Here is a 17,056-nt window from a genome sequence, read left to right as displayed (position 1 = left end):
CCAGAACCAGGGATGGATTTTGATCTCTCACCTACACATGCATCTGCCAAGGCTTCTGGGTGGGCCACTAAAACCTAATGAAATCCCATCACAGCTAGCCTGGAGTCTGCTTTGGTCCTCCATTTCAAGGTTTAAATGAAATTCCAACTCAAAGGAAGCATGCATGTGAAATACAATTAAAATGGCAATGTTATAACCAAATGATCCTAATGATAATAATGACCCTTATTTATAAGGGAGAATGAGAACAATGTAACAGTTAAATGAAATTAAAGAAGGGGCCTGTGAAAGCTTTGCTGACCAGTGACTTCTTAAGTGCTACTACAGAAGCTAAAAGCAGGTGAAATTGTGAAGAACGGGTCCCAACTGGAATCCCACACAGAAAAGCTGCAACAGGGACATTTTCAGGCCAAATACACAGACTCAAAGGGTTGATCAAGAGGGATAAGGTATCTGCACTTCTGGATGTCAACTTTACTTCAAGTGCTGAGCTCAGAGTCCATCATATAGCATTTGAATGTCAACAGTTCACTGGGACTATTCCCTGCAAGTATAAAAACAAGGACCTTCCCAGACTGCAGTCAGTTCTCACTAATAAGGATTCCCAAACTGGCCTCTAATAAACATCATTTAGGAGGTAACCACAAATACCACAAATCGACTTGCATAAACACACACATACACACGCGCATGCACACACACAACAATTACAGCATCCAACAATTTACAGAAAACAGGATGGACTTCAACAGACACAACAGAAGTACTGTAGGAGGTTTGGCAGGCATTTGCCAAAAGCAGGGATCAAAATTTTTTTATCTGGTCAAGTTTCCAATGCTATCTGGTTACATGATTACTCACAGTATTGTCCTTATCATGACGACACTCAGAAACAACTGCAAGAAAAACAAAATGAGCCCTTCTACAAACAAAAAAAGACAAAAAGCTTTTCGCATCACATTTCTTTCACCATACATTTTCTGCCTGGTTTGTATGGCGTTGTTTATAGGAAAGTCATTTCCAGTGGAAGTAGTTCTGTTGTTATTTTAAATGCAAAGGCAGAAGCAGAAAAAGCAAGACTGATTATTTCCTCTTTTGGACTGATGTGGCGGGAGCAATGGGGAAAACCTATACTCTTGGCAAAATGATGAAAAAAAAAATAAAGCTCAAGACAGATTACAGGGCCGACAGCGACACGGTCTAAAAGTAACCAAATCTCTGATTTTGTATCAGGGTATTGACATGGGCTGCAGAGCCTTTCATTTTTACAATGATAATGTACCTCTAACCCAGCTTTGTAGGACTTGAAACTAGATACTGTCTGATGACTTGGCCTTTGTAAAATATGATAGAATATCAGTTCATAATGGATTCATGCCCGTGCCACGAAATTCTCCATCTACGTGGATTCATTCATTTACATTTTCTGCTATGGACATAGCCGAGGTGCCAGGTCCCATAGTTATAGCCTCTGGCCAGCCACCGCTGCGATGAAAACGAATGGCACCTGTGAAAAACAGCCTGTTATAGCTTCAGTAGACGACTAGTTCAGAGACCAGATTTCCCACTTCTGATTCTCTTGTCCAGAAGCAGGCGGGACCAGTTCCTCTGGTGCTAACTGAAGTCTCAAAAAACAGACTGAAGCCTGGACATGGAAAATGAACTGGAATAAAGAGGTGATTCCCCCCATGCCGAAGCATATGAGCAAGGAAGTAGTAAAGTGATGTTTACCTTGGGTACATCCATTTTGTAGATAGACAAAGGACTTTGGCCTTTGGCTACAGATCATGATCAGGACTGACTTATTAATAGTTTTAATTTTAAATGGATTTCAAATTTGCAATCCCGTTGTTTTGCCCAAGTCCTGTCTCAAAGCCCATTACCATTTTGAAAAGCATATGTTATTTTATGTTATATACTACAAGAATTTCCCATTTTATGAAGCACATAACTAGAAACCCAAAAAAGGCTTTTGAGTAGCATGGAAATGGCTGAGTATGGGTGTGGCTGACCAGAGGGTTTTATCTCCATTCAGGCATGCACATTTCCACCCAAAGGGAAGAGCAGATTCTGTGGAGGTTCAGTAAAAAATACAGATTGTGTAGAAAGGATTCTCCTAAAGAGATGTCTGCCATTCACGCCAAATCTCTTCATCTGGGGACAACGGAGGGAGTGGAAGCTAATGACTTCTGAAGAAACAAACAGGCAGGAGCTGGCTATGGACAGCATGGCAGTGAAGCTGAAGGAGCTCAATCCAAATAGCACTAAAGACAAACATAGCTCTTACCACTAAAATACTGAGCATGAAAGCATGCGTACTGTACTGCCACTAACGGGAAACCAACAATGACACAAAACAGCTAATAGGTCAAGGCAGAGAAGCCTTTTGCCTTTTCAAGCAACAAATTTTCCCTGCTGTCAGCTGCTTCAGTTCCCTAGTCCTGGATTGTGCAGAGGCTAAGGCCTGGGTATTACAGACATGATAACCCCCTGCCTCTGCCCCCCCACAAAAAAAAATCTCCTGAATACGCCAACAATCAGGTAGACCCCCCACGACTGATAAAAACCTAGGCTTCTGACACCCCCAGCATTTTCCCCCAACCCCAGCAGCACATCCCCTGAGAAACGGCTTAAAATGCAGGGAGGCAACAGTCCTGCTAGTCTTACTCCTCAAGGTGCAGAGCTGGAGAAAGAGCAGCTCCACTCCTCTTAAGTCCCTCCATTCCTATGAGCAAAGACAACGACTTGGCTCAATATTTTATTTCCATGACTTTGCAATTTCCTTACAATGCTAAAACAAGTGTTTCAATGATGTGGCATATTTAGCAAGAAGTCAGTTCCATGTGAAATGACATACGGAAACTTCACCAAGTGCGCTGCTGAGCACTGATGAACATCCCTATGACATGCAACCAGTGTATGCCACCTAGACCTCACAAGCAATGTTAAAACAAAGTCTGAGCAGCCCAGAGCTACCACATTACAGTAACAAACTGGTATATGAATATTTGCAAGCTGGTAACAAGATGGGAAACCTACATTTTGCACCCAAGTTTCCAATAAACTAAAAGCATTTTAAAAATTGTGTACTGTATCATCAAAGGGATAAACATCAGAGAAGGAGCAGAGCTATTTAAGCTCAAGGTCAATGTTGGCACAAGAACAATGGGGTCTAACTGGCCGTGAATGCATTACGGATAGGAACAAGAAGAAGGCTCCTAAACATCAGAGCACTGAGGTTGTAGAACAGCCTTCCAATCGCTGCAGCGCCTTGTAAACTACCTTTCAAAATGAAGCCCAATATGTAGCTGAAAGAGATTATATGTTTGTAGCGATTACAATGGTGGGAGCTGGACTTGATGACTCAGGAGGTACCTTCCAGGCCTAAGCACCTTACTGGCCCCAGGCCAATCATTATGGCTTATGTTGGCTCAACGATTATCGATCTTTGTAATGCAAATCTAAACACCAGAATGTGCTCCAATTACATAGAGTATATTTGCAGCACAACACCGCTAGGTTTCTTCGACAACACAAAACTACACATGGACAGCAACCCCTTTCACTGCCACCCTTCATAACATTAGGCATAGCTCCTCTCACAATGAACACGATGATTTACAGTCACTTAGAATACATCCACTATTAGGATAAAGAGCTTTGCAATGCTAGTTGCTGAAGGCGGCCGACTGATGCTAAGTTAAAGAAGACTGCTCCAGAGTTGCAGAAAGATCTCAAGGGGAAAATACGTCTATATATGATACACATTATATATAGGGTCTGATTTTCACAGGCACAGAGCACCTGCAGCTTTCTTCAACTTCAGCTAGAGAAAAGACCAGTGCCGCAGTTGATTCCCAATGCCTCTCAGAAATCTGACAGTTCATCAATGCAAGATTAAACCGTAAACAGAAGAAGAGAGCTTAAATTCCATATTAAATATAAAAGATTTGACTGGAAGGTATACAGTGAACAATCTGCCAACACATGCTAACAAAGAGCAAAGCTTACAGGCTAGGGACAGAAATTACACATAAACCAATTTAAATGATCAGAAACTGGTTTAAACCTGTAACAGAACAGAAACTCAGTGCACATAAACCAGTTTCAAAATGGCTGAAACTGGTTTAAGATAAACCTGGTTGAATGCAGTATCAGACTTAACTGATCTGAGTCAAACTTGTTTATGAAAATTCTGCCCTGGACCTCTTCCTTGTTCAATTTAAATCAGAGTCCCCCCGCATCCCCGCATGCTTTCCAGTAGAGGTGCACTGATACATAGGTACGATATCAGATTAGCATGATATAAAGAAAATTGGCTGTATTGAAAACCAGCCCAATGCAGTGGATAATTTGGCTAATAAATGACCATGCATGCATGTACCCACAATGCAGCATGCACACAGTGAGGTACACAGCCCGGCAGCTTAACAGCATGCAGCTGGTAAGTCTGTTGTAATGGAAGGGGAGCAGGAAGGGGAGGGGGGAGGTAATGGGCATGGAGGGACAGATCAACGTCCCCCACAGTGAGGGGGGGAGTGGGGCAGGGGCAGACACAGGACAGAGCCACAGCTTGTCTGGGGGGTGTGGGTGGGGCAGCTCCTACTGCTGCATTTACCCCAGGAGGGCATGGGGAGGGGGGGTGTGACCGCAGATCTGTACAGGCAGGGTGGGAGGGCTGCAGCTGCGGGCTGCAGCTGCGGACTGGAGCTGAGGTTGCACAGAGCTCTTCTCAGTGTGGGCTGGGCTCAGGGCAGGTATGGTGGCACTGTGATGGGGGGCTATGGTGAAGTTTGGGGCAACTGCAGCCCCCCCAGTAGCTCCCTCCCAGCAAAGCTGCTGCCTGCCCTAAGCCCAGCCCCTGCCGAGAACAGCTTGGCACAGCCCCATCTCCAGTCTGCAGCTGCAACCTGCCCGCCCCACCCCACCCCACCCTGCACAGATCTGGGGGCACACGCCTCCTCCTGTCCCCTCCCGGGGTGCATGCATCAGCTCCCCTCCTCCTGCTCCCCTCCTCCACCTCCAGATAAGCCACAGCTCTGTCCCATGCCCCGCCATGCCCCAGCTGGGCCGTGTCTGCCCCTGCCCCACTCCCTCCTTCATCATGGGAGGTGTTGGTCTGCCTCCCCCCAAGTCCCTTCCCTCCCCCCTCCCCTTCTACCACAACAGACTTACTAGCTGCAAGCAGCTGTATCAGAAGTCAGATTACTTTCCAGCCCTGGGCTTGGCTGGGCTGTCCAGAGAGCAGGGCTGGATCTGCCCCTCTGCTCCCTAACTGGAGCAGTGAGGACTGGCTGACAAGGCAGGGAGGGGTAAGTTTGGCTGGGGATGCAGCCCTGTCTACAGGGGGGACTGCCCCCTAGCCAGGCAAATCCCAGTTGGGGTCTGGGGCTAGGGACAAGGTGAAACCCCCCTTCCCCCACTCAAACTTATTGCTGGCTGCAACTGTGGACTACAGATCCCAGAGGCACCAGGAAACAGGAAGAGGAAGTGATGAACAACCCTGCAGAGCCCTGCTGCTATAGTTCTGGACTGCAGATCGTAGAGACTGTGAAGGCAGCAGGAAGAGGAAGTGAACACACAGCCAGAAAGCTGTGCTGTAGTGCCTCCTGGCTTCTGGCCTGAGCCACTGCAGGCAGGTGGCTGCACTTACTGACTCAAGGTAAATGTCTGTTCACTTCTGTTTCAATTTAATCTGTGCATCTTAGACTAACCTACAAAGTCTGAATCTATTCAGCCTTGGGCTTTTTGACTGTCTGTACCTAGCCACAAGGTGCAAACTGACCCAGATTCTGGTCAGCACTTGGAAAGTCTGAAATACATGCAGTTGAGATTAATATTGAAAAAGGCCAAGGTCTTTGGAGATTTTCAATGGTTCCTGTCTCCACCTGGGCTAGGGACCGCAAGAGCAGAGATATGCTGCATAAAAAAGGGGAACAAGGGCAGTTTCCCAAACTGTCTTACAACTCAAATAGCACGTTTTTCTTTGGATTTGCTTCAGATTTGGGATAAAAGTTCAGAGCTAGGCCTCAAAGTATCTTAGATTCGTTAACTGACCCAGCAGAGCATCAGCAACAGGTGTAAAGAGGCAGAGTGTAGCTATGTATTGTATCTGAGTGAATAATACCACATATTTAAAAATGGATAAAGTGGCTCAGGGCAAATCCTGGTCTGAAAATTATATCAAAAGTAACACAACCAGATAGATACATCAGTTTAACATAAGAAAAGTCAGAGTTACCTTACCAATGGAGGAACATACCCAATTGCTTTCCAGATCAGACATTCAGTCCTTTCAGAGAGGAATCCATTCACGCCTCCAGTATCTAAAAAAACCCTTCAGTCCCGACTCACTAGATTTATGAGGCTAACCTAGAGATGGGCAAATATTCGAATTAGTGCCCAATTTCCTAAATATCAGCAGGCCAGCACAGAGTACATACCATCTGCACAGCTGCTGTTTGGACCTGTCCAGCTCCATTCTTCTGAGCTGTCTACCCAGCAACTTTCCACAGCAGGACAGTCTTGAAAAAAACCACGTTGCTGTTGGCAATGCATTGACATGTTAATGCTGGCCTTAGATACTGTCAAACAGCCAACTCCCCACAGACCTCCCCCAGAGAGCCTGGAGCTCATGGTTTCTTTTCTTTTCGCTTTCCTCTTCTGCCACCCCCACATTTTCTTGATGAACTGTAGGGAAACGAGATATGAGCACCACTGCAATGGACATTTCCCTATTAGGACAAGCCAATATTCCCAAACGCTGGGGCCAGATTGTCAGGTAGACACCATCACAGAATCATAGAAAGTTAGGGTTGGCAGGGACCTCAGGAGGTCACATCTAGTCCAACCCTCGGCTCAAGGCAGGACCATCCCCAGCTAGATCATCCCAGCCAAAGCTTTGTCCAGGCAGGTCTTAAAAACCTCCAAGGATGGAGCTTCCACCGCCTCTCTGGGTACCCTGTCCCAGTGTTTTACTCCCCTCCTGGTGAGACAATTCTTCCTAATATCTAATATCACTTCCCTTGCTGCAACTTGAGCCCATTGCTCCTTGTTCTGTCATCTGCCACCGCTGAGAACAGCCCAGCTCCATCCCCTTTCGAACCCCTCTTCAGGTAGTTGAAGGCTGCTATTAAATCCCCTGTCAGTGTCCTCCTGTCTATCCTGATAAACAGAGAGGGTCTATTTTTTGAACTAGAGGCAACTGGAAAGCCCTATTAAAATGTTAGCTGGTAGTACATTTATAGCTGCTCCTGTCCAGGCTAACTAACATGGCTTCAAACTGGCTAGCCTGCATCATAACGGGGCTTTCCAGCTGTATTAGGCTACTCAACTGAAAACCGCACCCCTTTTTGCTTGTCACAACACAGCCTAGGCAATGGCTTACTGGAGTGAGTGAGATGCTCACAGTCCGGCCCTTTAAAAGACCAGTAGAAGATGCCAGGATCTCCACAGGAATGATCCTAGCCCAAATAGGAGCGTAGGGAAAAACCGATGGTGCATTAGAACCCGCAAACCTGCTTCAAAATACTAAAAAATGACAAGTCTCGCATGCCTTATTTAAGCAAAATTTCAGGCAGAGAAACTGCCTGAGCAAAAAGCCCAGCATTTTGCCTGAAATGAAGCAGCCTTGTTCCAAAATTCACATGCAAATTGCCTGTGTCACAGGGCCAGGACGTGCTTATTAAAGTAAAACCCTCTCGGTGTGTGGGAGAGACCGAGAGACTGAGAACAATAAAGTAAGATCCAGGAGCAAACTTTCTCTGCTCAAAAAAAAAAAAAAAAAAAAATCTGCTTGGATATTTAAAGAAAGAAAAAAATGTGAATTAAAATGTGACCGAACATGATTGTCGGAGATGGGACTGCAGGTTTGAAAGTAAAAGAGAGAACAGAAACTCGCCTCCAATAACAGAAGTGGTTCGACCAAAAGCTTAAAAAAGCCCGACAGCAATTTTTGTATCCGCTCACCACTGCAAAACTTGAGGGCGTGTAAAGGAGATTTCACACTTCCCCCGAAGTCGATACCGTGCAGACCTGCTCTTTGGACCTGCTCCCCCTACCAGCACCATCCTCAGATTTGCACCCCGGCGAAGGAGAAAGAGTGCTTTTCATGATTTTGTTTGCAGTTGGTTTCCCTTCTCCTCCCCTCCCCCAGGCCAATACAATCTGCTGCTCCATGAGAAAAGCCTGGCTCTGAATGAGGCAGCTGTTCCAAACATACACAGACAAAAGAAGGGGTTTCTCTAGCAACAGGGCCGAGATGAAAGCTTCCAGACCCCTCCTCCCTCCTCAGGTTTCCTTTCAGCATGGTGGCATTCACACAGCTCCCACAGAGAATCGCACACACAAGTGCCCAGGAATTTGTTAGGGGAGAGGATGAATACACTGAGTTTGTGTCTTGCGCCTCCAATTTCCTGCCCTTTCTCGTGGCTGGCGATGCAGATGACCCCGCAACGCAGATCTGGAATTGCTGTCTCTCCATCTACCTTGCACACCCCCTAAGCCAAGCAGGAGGATCTTCCCGGGGCCATTCAAAAGAGAGGGATAAAAGGAACAGAAGGCCACAAGTGATGTCCTCCTGCCCTCTTTTTTCGCCTTTCTTCTCCACCTCAGTGACTTCAGTACTTGGAACCAGACCACTCTTTGCTCTTGGATTTTAGACTTCTTAAACAAGACTCTCCACTATTTTAGTCTCTTATTAAATTGTAAGAACTACCACATTGGATAAGACCAAGCGCTTGTCCATTGAGTCGAGTGTCTGACAATGGCAGGTGGTGGAAGCTGTACAGAAAGAGCATAAGAAACAAGGCAGAGATTTAGGGATGTTACAACCATGACTGACAGCATCTGATGAACAGATCTCTTACGCACCAAAGCTTATGCATCTCTAATTCAGTTAGTCTATAAGGTAGATCTCTACTCTGGCTTATCCCTAACCGTTGTGCTCTGATGAAGCCATCCTCCATAAATGTGTCTAATCCATTTCTGAACCCTCCACAACCCATGGCAATGGGTTCCATAAATTAATTATGCATTGTGTAAGAAGCCCAAATGTTATAGCTCACAAAATCTACATGGCAAATAAATGATCCAGGAACACAAGTGCATGCTACCTTGATGCTACCGCTCTGGATACAGTGTACGGCCACTATAGGGCTTCCGGCTCAGTTTTGTTCTAGTCTGAATAGTAAAAACACCTCTACCTCCCTGAGCCTTCCTCATTTATAATAACCACATTTTTTCCAAGAACCAAAAGACATCTCAGCAATACAGAGACATCTCTAGGCTGTAACAGTTCTACAGAGCAAGGGGGTATTTAATTCAGAGCAACATCCAGCAAAACACAGCCCTGCCTTCAGACTGGGCCCAGTTGGAGCTACTGAGATGCAAATAAAACAAAAAGGATGATGATAGTAAAAATGCAATGGGCCTTTAACAGCAGCTTTTTCAACAGAACACATTGTTTTCAGACTGGCGGGCAGGTCATTTTCGACCCGGAGGGATGTGGGCAGTGGGGTCCCCCAGGGCTCGGTCCTCGGGCCCGCACTGTTCGACAGCTTCATCAGTGACTTGGGAGAAGGGGTGAAAAGCACCCTGTTCACATTTGCTGATGACACCAAGATGTGGGGGGATGTAGGCACACTAGAAGGGAGGAATAGGCTGCAGTCAGACCTAGATAGGTTACAGGGGTGGGCAGAGGAGAATAGGATGGGATTCAACAATGACAAGTGCAAGGTGCTGCACCTGGGGAGGAAGAACCAGCACCATACCTACAGGCTGGGGAACTCCCTTCTCATCAGGGCAAAGGCAGAAAAGGATCTTGGAGTCATCAATGATGCCAAGATGAACATGGGCCGGCAGTGTGGGGATGCAGTCAGGAAGGCCGACCGCACCTTGTCGTGCATCCACAGATGCATCTCAGGCAGGTCCAAGGAGGTGATCCTCCCCCTCTATGCGGCACTGGTCAGGCCGCAGCTGGAGTACTGCATCCAGTTCTGGGTGCCGCACTTCAGGAGGGATGTGGACAGCATGGAGAGGGTCCAGAGGAGGCCACTCGCATGATCAGGGGGCAGCAGGGCAGGCCCTACGAGGAGAGGCTACGGGACCTGAACCTGTTCAGCCTCCACAAGAGAAGGCTGAGGGGGGATCTAGTGGCCGTTTACAAACTAGTCAGAGGGGACCAGCAGGCACTGGGGGAATCCCTGTTCCCCCGAACACTGCCAGGAGTGACTAGAAATAATGGTCACAAGCTGGCAGAGGGCAGGTTTAGGTTAGACATCAGGAGGCGCTACTTCACCGTCAGGGCAGCTAGGATCTGGAACCAACTTCCAAGAGAAGTGGTGCAGGCTCCTACCCTGGGGGTCTTTAAGACAAGGCTAGACAATCACCTTGCTGGGGTCGTTTGACCCCAGTACTCTTTCCTGCCAGGGCAGGGGGTCGGACTAGATGATCTGCTCAGGTCCCTTCCGACCCTAGAAACTATGAAACTGGAAACTTCAGGGGGAGGAGAGGCAGTGTGAAGGCACCCAACCCTAAGGGAAACTACAGAGAATGGATGCCCTGTGGTATCCTTTACAAGCATAAACGACTGATGCCTCCCACGACGGGGGGGGGCACCATGGCGGCAAGCAGGGACCGCCTGCAGACACCAGTGTCGTTGTCAGCGGTGGCGAGTGGGGACCGCCTGCAGACGCCAGCAGTGGTGTTGGTGGCGGGGGGTAGAGCGGAGTGGCAAGCGGGGACCGCCCGCAGACACCAGCAGCGGTATCAGTGGGGGGGGGCAGGTGGTGACCGGTGACCGCCCACAGAAGCCGGCGGTGTCTTTGGTGGCAGCCAATCTCAGGAGGAGCACGTGTCCCCCCACCCCACACACACACACACGTGTTGCCTATGTTTACAAGGACGAAGCTCACTCCCCACGCACTGCCCAGCTCCTAGGCTTACACTAGGCAGACACATTTCCTCTGCTGGCCCAGTTCAGGAGAAAGAGCAGGGGTCTTGCTAAGCTCAGACCCTGCCCAGATTTCTTGGGGTAGGGAATGCTGTAGGCTTCAGCTCATCAAGGAGTTAAACTAAACTTCAATTTAAGGACTCCTTCACCTCTAGAACCAGCTAATAAATCCCCCATAGTCAGCCCCTTTCTATTCTACTCTGCACTGCCCTCCCCTTCCAAAGCAAGACTTTGGGACCTGGCTGTATTACTGAAACAACTCCAGGGAAATCTGTGCAGATGGCAATGGATGTAACAGGGTAGGTGAGTTGGGTGAAGAAGGTGCATCGTCTTCCACCTGCATGAACCACCTTGGTGTGCAGTTATCCAGCTTTGGCAAGAAGGAGCTTTGGTTTATAAGCACTTTGAATTACAGGGTCAGGTCAAGCCAAGCCAATTTAAGGCTGTATGGGACTGTCCAATACAGCTCTGCTCTCTCTCTGCTGCTAGACTTTGCCAGGGTTTCACGGACGTGAACTGAATCCCCCTAATGCCTCCTGCCTGAATTCATACCTTCCAGACCACCTGCTTAGCATCTTGCTCACACACCTGGTCCAAGTCACCCCCCCTCAGAGGGAACCGTGGCTAACAGGATTACGGATGATCTCACAGCCATTGACAAAGAGATGGAAACATGAGAGTCATCCACTGGCCTCTCACCCACTGCTACGGACCAGCTGCTTGATACCGCTTTTAAGCAATTCATTCGGCAAGAAAAAGTCACCCTTGAAGAGTAACACTCAGAAATGAAAAGACCAAAAGTGATTACAGGAAGCTGCTTTTGTCCCTGAGAGCTGAGCCTCACAATGGAAACTTGAGCTCCCTGCCTCTAGCCATCAGAGCAAGTTGCACCATCCTACTGTTTAAGAAAACAGTTGGGTGCCTCCCTCGATTCATCCCTTAAGAAGGTTGGAGGGTCAGATGGGGTGGGAGGGTTAAAGAGAGGAATAAGAGCCCACAACCAGTAATGCCTCACCCTGCTAACTTCACTGCCGTAAATTCAGCTATGATCTATAATGCTCACAGATTTGCTTCACAGTCCCTTAAGGCTGCTGCTGTTAAATGAGGATAGATCAGAATTCATAAATACTAAATTTCCAGCTGGTGCTCTGATTACCAAATACACAGTTTCCTTCTAGCCACCCCCGACACCCCCTTCCCCACCCCCGTAGCCAGGAGATGGCTGTGTTATTTTCAAATGAGCACAGAAAAGGACATAAATATTCAGCGTCACAAACATCCTCTCAAAAGGCCAGGTGAGAATGATCTTGAAGATCCAGAGATCTGCATGAGCAGTAATGCTGTGGGCATCATCTGTGCAGAGTTGTGTTGGTTTGTAAGTGAAATGAGGGTTTGGTGAAGTTCCTGGATTGCCTGCCCTGGAGACCCACGCTTTCTATCTGTCTTTAAAATGGATTGACTGGGGCAGCCATTCAGATTCCCTTTAAGCATGACCCAGTGCACCGACTGATAACAAGCACAGTAGTGGGTTTAGCAATGAAAGGGTGAGATTAGAACCAACTGCTTCTCTCAAATATGCCACTGGCGACCTGCACTCAAAAGAAAAAAATAAATTGTGCTACAAACATGCAAGATGCCGCGTGGTCCACTAGACGGAAAAATTCTTTCCCATTCATTTTTCTGACAAGGCATCTATATTACTCTGATAACTTCCTGATGGCAATGCAACCCCTGCCCAACACCATAGTGTTCTCTGCAAAATATAATTTCATGCATTTGGTGGGACCACATGTCTCCACTTTCAAATGCGGTACCCACTTCTTTCTGGAGAGTATTCTGCAGTCTGTTTCTATTCAAAGTCATGGTTCCAAAAGGGCTGTTACAGCAAACAGAAAAAAAAAACCCCAATTCCCTGAGGTTATATAGCTGTGAGCTCAGTCTTTGGGAAAGTGAGGATAATAAGGCAAGTGTAAAGTGTTTGAGTGTAACTATTCATGTACATCTAGATGCCTGCACCCACTTTCTTCAGACCTCCTTTATACCACTGTATTCATCAGCAGTTCTCAAAGACATCTTTGTCCCAGGTCATTATTTTTCCTCTTATTCAGATGAGTTTTAGCTAAGGTAATGAAGCCATTCTAGAAGTGCTGACTCTAGACCACAAGTTAGGAAGACCCTGCCTGAGTGGTAATGTGGGACAAAGTAGAGAGCCAATGGGCTATAGGACACCAAGCACATAAACATCCAAAACAGAGATCAAAACCCCCTTTTCTCACATCATTAAACATCCTTCCAGGTAGAGTTGGACTCAAATTAAAACAAGAGACCAGCCCAAAACTGTTGTGCAGAAGCAGGACCCAAAACTTTTGAGAAATGTGAAAGCTGTTCAGGTAACTTCTGCTTCCTCTCCCTGGCTTCCTTCAAAGATTTCTTTACCTCCGAGCTGTAATCAGAGACCCTCGCGAGACTGGCCCGATGGCTAACCCACAGGGGTTCCACAAAGCAGCCCGACCTTTGTCTTCCCATCCACGCTGATCACGACTCCCTGAGCGGTGAGGCAGTATCTCAATTTAGGAATACTCGAAAAAGGAAGTCAAAACGGAAATTAGTGCACATGGATGCTCAGAGCCAGTTTCTCCTTCTGAAAATTCCTGTGGCTGTTTCCCCTCGTTTCTTGTTTACTGCTCATGGCAGCCCAGGGATTGGATCACATCACAGGCAGGGTGTGAACCTCGAAACAGCTCCCCTGAGAAGCAGCTCAGAGCCATGTGGTTTGAAAATACAGACAAGTACTTCAGAGGAACCAGGGTTAAGAACACACTGTCTTCATTTTGCTGCTAACCACACCGACTTCTGAAACCCAGCCCTTAACCTCTGCTCATTTACTCTTCGTACATGCACAGAATCAGATAGGAACAAACCCAGCGCCGGTAACAGAAGCCCCAGCGCTTCCTCGTGTACCGCCAAGATGATGACGTTCGTGCGAAGTAGTACTTCAGCTCCCAAACCCAACCGTTCACCTCGCAGCTCCCGTTTGGTACCTTTCCCCTCCTTTCCAAGCTTTCCATTCTTCTGCTTAGTAATGTCACCATGTAACAAGCTCTACTGGGGGAGGGATAGAGGGAACTGAAGAAATCCTTCACTTGACTTCATTTCCAAATTAATGCCAAGCTAAACAATGAAGCACACGATGTAAATGAACTGGATATATTAAGGTCCATTCAATAGCAGGGCATGGGTTTGGAAGACTGCGTTCCCAAAATCATCCGTGGCCATAAAACCCATTCTTTTATCTCAGTGATGCATTACCTAAAATAACTAATCACCCAGGCAACTCTGGCAGAGGGGGCAGCAATCACAGCGTGAGGAGGGGAATTTCAACCTTTACAGATTCTTTTATTCCCTTTCGTTGCTCCTCCAGCAGTTCATCAGCTGGACAGAAGTTTACTGCACTCCGCAGCTTACTTTGGCAACAAGTCAACCGTAATAGCCTAACTACCACTCATGGTTTATTTTTCTCCTTCTCTCACTCTCCAGTTACCTACATATTTCCTTCTTAATGAGACTCCATTGAGACAGCTCATCTGCTGAAAATTAAGTAACTCAGTCAAGACTTCTGTTTACTGACAACCTTTCCATCACCAAGTGTCCCACATCTGCACTGACTTTGGTATAGTTGGGTGAAAGCCAAGTATGCCACGGGGCACAATATTTAACTTTTTATTGTCCTTTTCCCTGCTGATCTGAGCTGTGGCATTAGTAATCACTGTAAATGTGTCATCACATGCCTACCTTGGGAGCTCCCAGGTACAGTGCGGTTATAAACTGAATTTATAGACTACTATTAAAAAAACCACTATGTGAAGTTTGAATTTAGTTTTACTGACCTACATTCCCCAAACAGTGGCCTCTGGCTTGAGCCCCCCAAGCCATAGATCTTCTAATAGGGTAGGAAACCTGCTCAAATACATGACAACTGTGACACCTGCAAAAAGCAAGCACAAGTGTGTGTGATGATTTCTTCCTTTTTACAATACTGTTTGCTCATCTAACCCAACATATCCAGCCCTCGCATCACTGTAAGTAACCTCCAGTCAGAAAGACTCACTGGGTAGCCAGACTGCTATTGGCACCTCTGGAAGAGTGACTGCAGACCTGGAATGACACTGGGCACTAGCCTCTCACCACACGACACAAGTTAACAGGGTCATCTCAAGGCATTCATACGCTTGTAGGTGGGTACCACACCATGCAAGACACCAGATTACACATGCAGAAGCAGAGAAAGCAGAGGATTAGAGAAAGACCTCCAACACAGAAGTCTCTCTTTACAGAGTTCCTCCTACAACACACGGCAGCCGTCTATGAGAACTGGAGGATCAAGAATCCCTTCCGATCAGCTTAAGCCCACCATGATTTGGAGAAGTATCAAGCACAGTCGGAGACCCCTTGTTAGAGGTGTATTTCACTTACCGCTCCCCTTAAGCCACTGAGTCAGCCTGGTGTCTTGTGGTAGAAGACAAGCCATGGAAACAGGAGACAAAGAGAAGAGCTGCCATGCCAGGGAAGACCTATAGTCCATCAGCTCTTTTCTCCAATAATGCACCGGACAACTGTCCTAGAGGAAAAATTCACCTAGTACCACACCCTCGACATGACTCAAGCCCTTCAATTGTGGCTGAAGTAAGGAGTGTAGGAGAAAGAGGGCCTCAGGTGGGATCTCTCTGTTGTGGTGAACTGCATCTTCAGGTCAATAAGTTCAGCTAGGAGATTCCTTCCTGTCATTATGAAGGCGGTGGGAGAGAACATCCATTTCTTTTCAGCTGTGCCTGCTTCTGCTTCAAAACTAGCAGGAGTCAGTTAAATGCTCAGCTGACTCAAAAGCATTTGTAGGGCTTGTTTGTTTTCAGGGAGGGGTTTTCCCAGCTTCTCCTAGCTCCCTGACAAGTATGAAACTAAAGTAAATACCTTTTTACCCTTTCTTTTTTCCAAATGAAGCATATAAACCAACCAGAGCAATCTCCACCCCAGAAAACCACCACAGCTAGTGCAACAGGTTAAGCAAGATTCAAGAAAAGGATGGTGGGTATTAATAGCATTGGCACTGTGCAAGCAAAAATGAAAAGATACCAGTGACATGAGGTCACATGCTGCAGGGCATCACTAATCACTGCTGGGGATGGAAAGCAATTCTCTTCTCCATCCCAGCTTTGCCGCATGTCATAGCTTGCCAATTAATTAGGTGCAGTAAAATGGATGAAATTTCCATCTTTGCAGGTTTTCAGTGTGAAAAATCATCACATGTATGTACATATCACACGTGTAGATAGATAGATAGATAGATGTGTGTGATGATTTTCAGGACTTTCCTGTGTGAAAAATCATACACGCACACACACACATATATATACATAGATACACACACACATGTACGTGTGCAGCAAAAAGTCTTGATTTTTTTTTGTCGCCAAATTTTGAAACTCTAGAGATGGTCAAAAATAAGATTCCTTGCATGAACGTGCACCCCTAACTACCTCTTTCTGTATTTCCCCTATTAAAATTCCATCACCATGTTAATAAGAACAAAAGTCAAGTCATAACATTTCAAAACTGAGTCAACCCTAGCCTCTGCACTTCCTGACAGACCTACTGGAAAGTCGCGCTTGGAGACCACAGTGATGGGTTCATTAGAAAGGACTTATATGCTTTAGATATTATCCAATTAGATCTAGTATATAGCAACTGCCCTGTTACCAGGCACTTTGAGACATGCTGACATTCTGGAAGTCTCAGGGTAGCAAATCTCTTCCCAATTCCTGTAAAAGCCTTCTTTTAATAAGCAATTGTATGGCTCCATTGAACAGATGAAGACAAAAAGCAATGGCTAAGACTGTATAGGTCCCCAATGTAGGCAAAGCTGTGTAATATTGGCCTTCACAGTATGTTTGTTTATATGTGGGACCTGTTCCAAATTCATTGGCTATTCTTAAATTATTCAGTGGTGCAGTCATCAATTAAAAAAATAAATAAAAAAACACAGACACAGGCAAGGTTTTCTTCCTTGCAACACCATACATTGAAACTTCATGGTGCAGACATTCACCC

At 46.5% G+C, this 17,056-nt stretch overlaps 1 protein-coding gene across 6 annotated transcripts in view; it reads right to left on the bottom strand.

Annotated features, from left to right (window-relative positions):
- The window catches only part of SRGAP3 (SLIT-ROBO Rho GTPase activating protein 3), a 210,931-nt gene that overhangs the window by 117,004 nt on the left and 76,871 nt on the right, over nt 1-17,056 (bottom strand). The window contains exon 1 of one of the 6 annotated variants that reach the window (XM_090023058.1): nt 15,425-15,788. The exons of 2 other annotated variants lie outside the window; for them this stretch is intronic. In XM_090023058.1, the coding sequence (XP_089879184.1) occupies nt 15,425-15,533 (109 nt within the window). In that variant the 5' untranslated portion in view covers nt 15,534-15,788. Of the gene's footprint in view, nt 1-6,443; nt 6,519-7,968; nt 8,134-15,424; nt 15,789-17,056 lie in introns of those variants that run through there. 3 more of the 6 variants (XM_090023055.1, XM_090023060.1, XM_090023061.1) reach the window with 3 other exon arrangements.

The sequence above is a fragment of the Crocodylus siamensis genome, chromosome 11 (genome assembly GCF_052110815.1).
Source record: "Crocodylus siamensis isolate JL-2025a chromosome 11, ASM5211081v1, whole genome shotgun sequence".
Classification (NCBI taxonomy): Eukaryota; Metazoa; Chordata; order Crocodylia; family Crocodylidae; genus Crocodylus; species Crocodylus siamensis.
The sequence above is the reverse complement of the archived record's forward strand: the minus strand, read 5'-3'. Positions and strand labels throughout refer to the sequence as shown.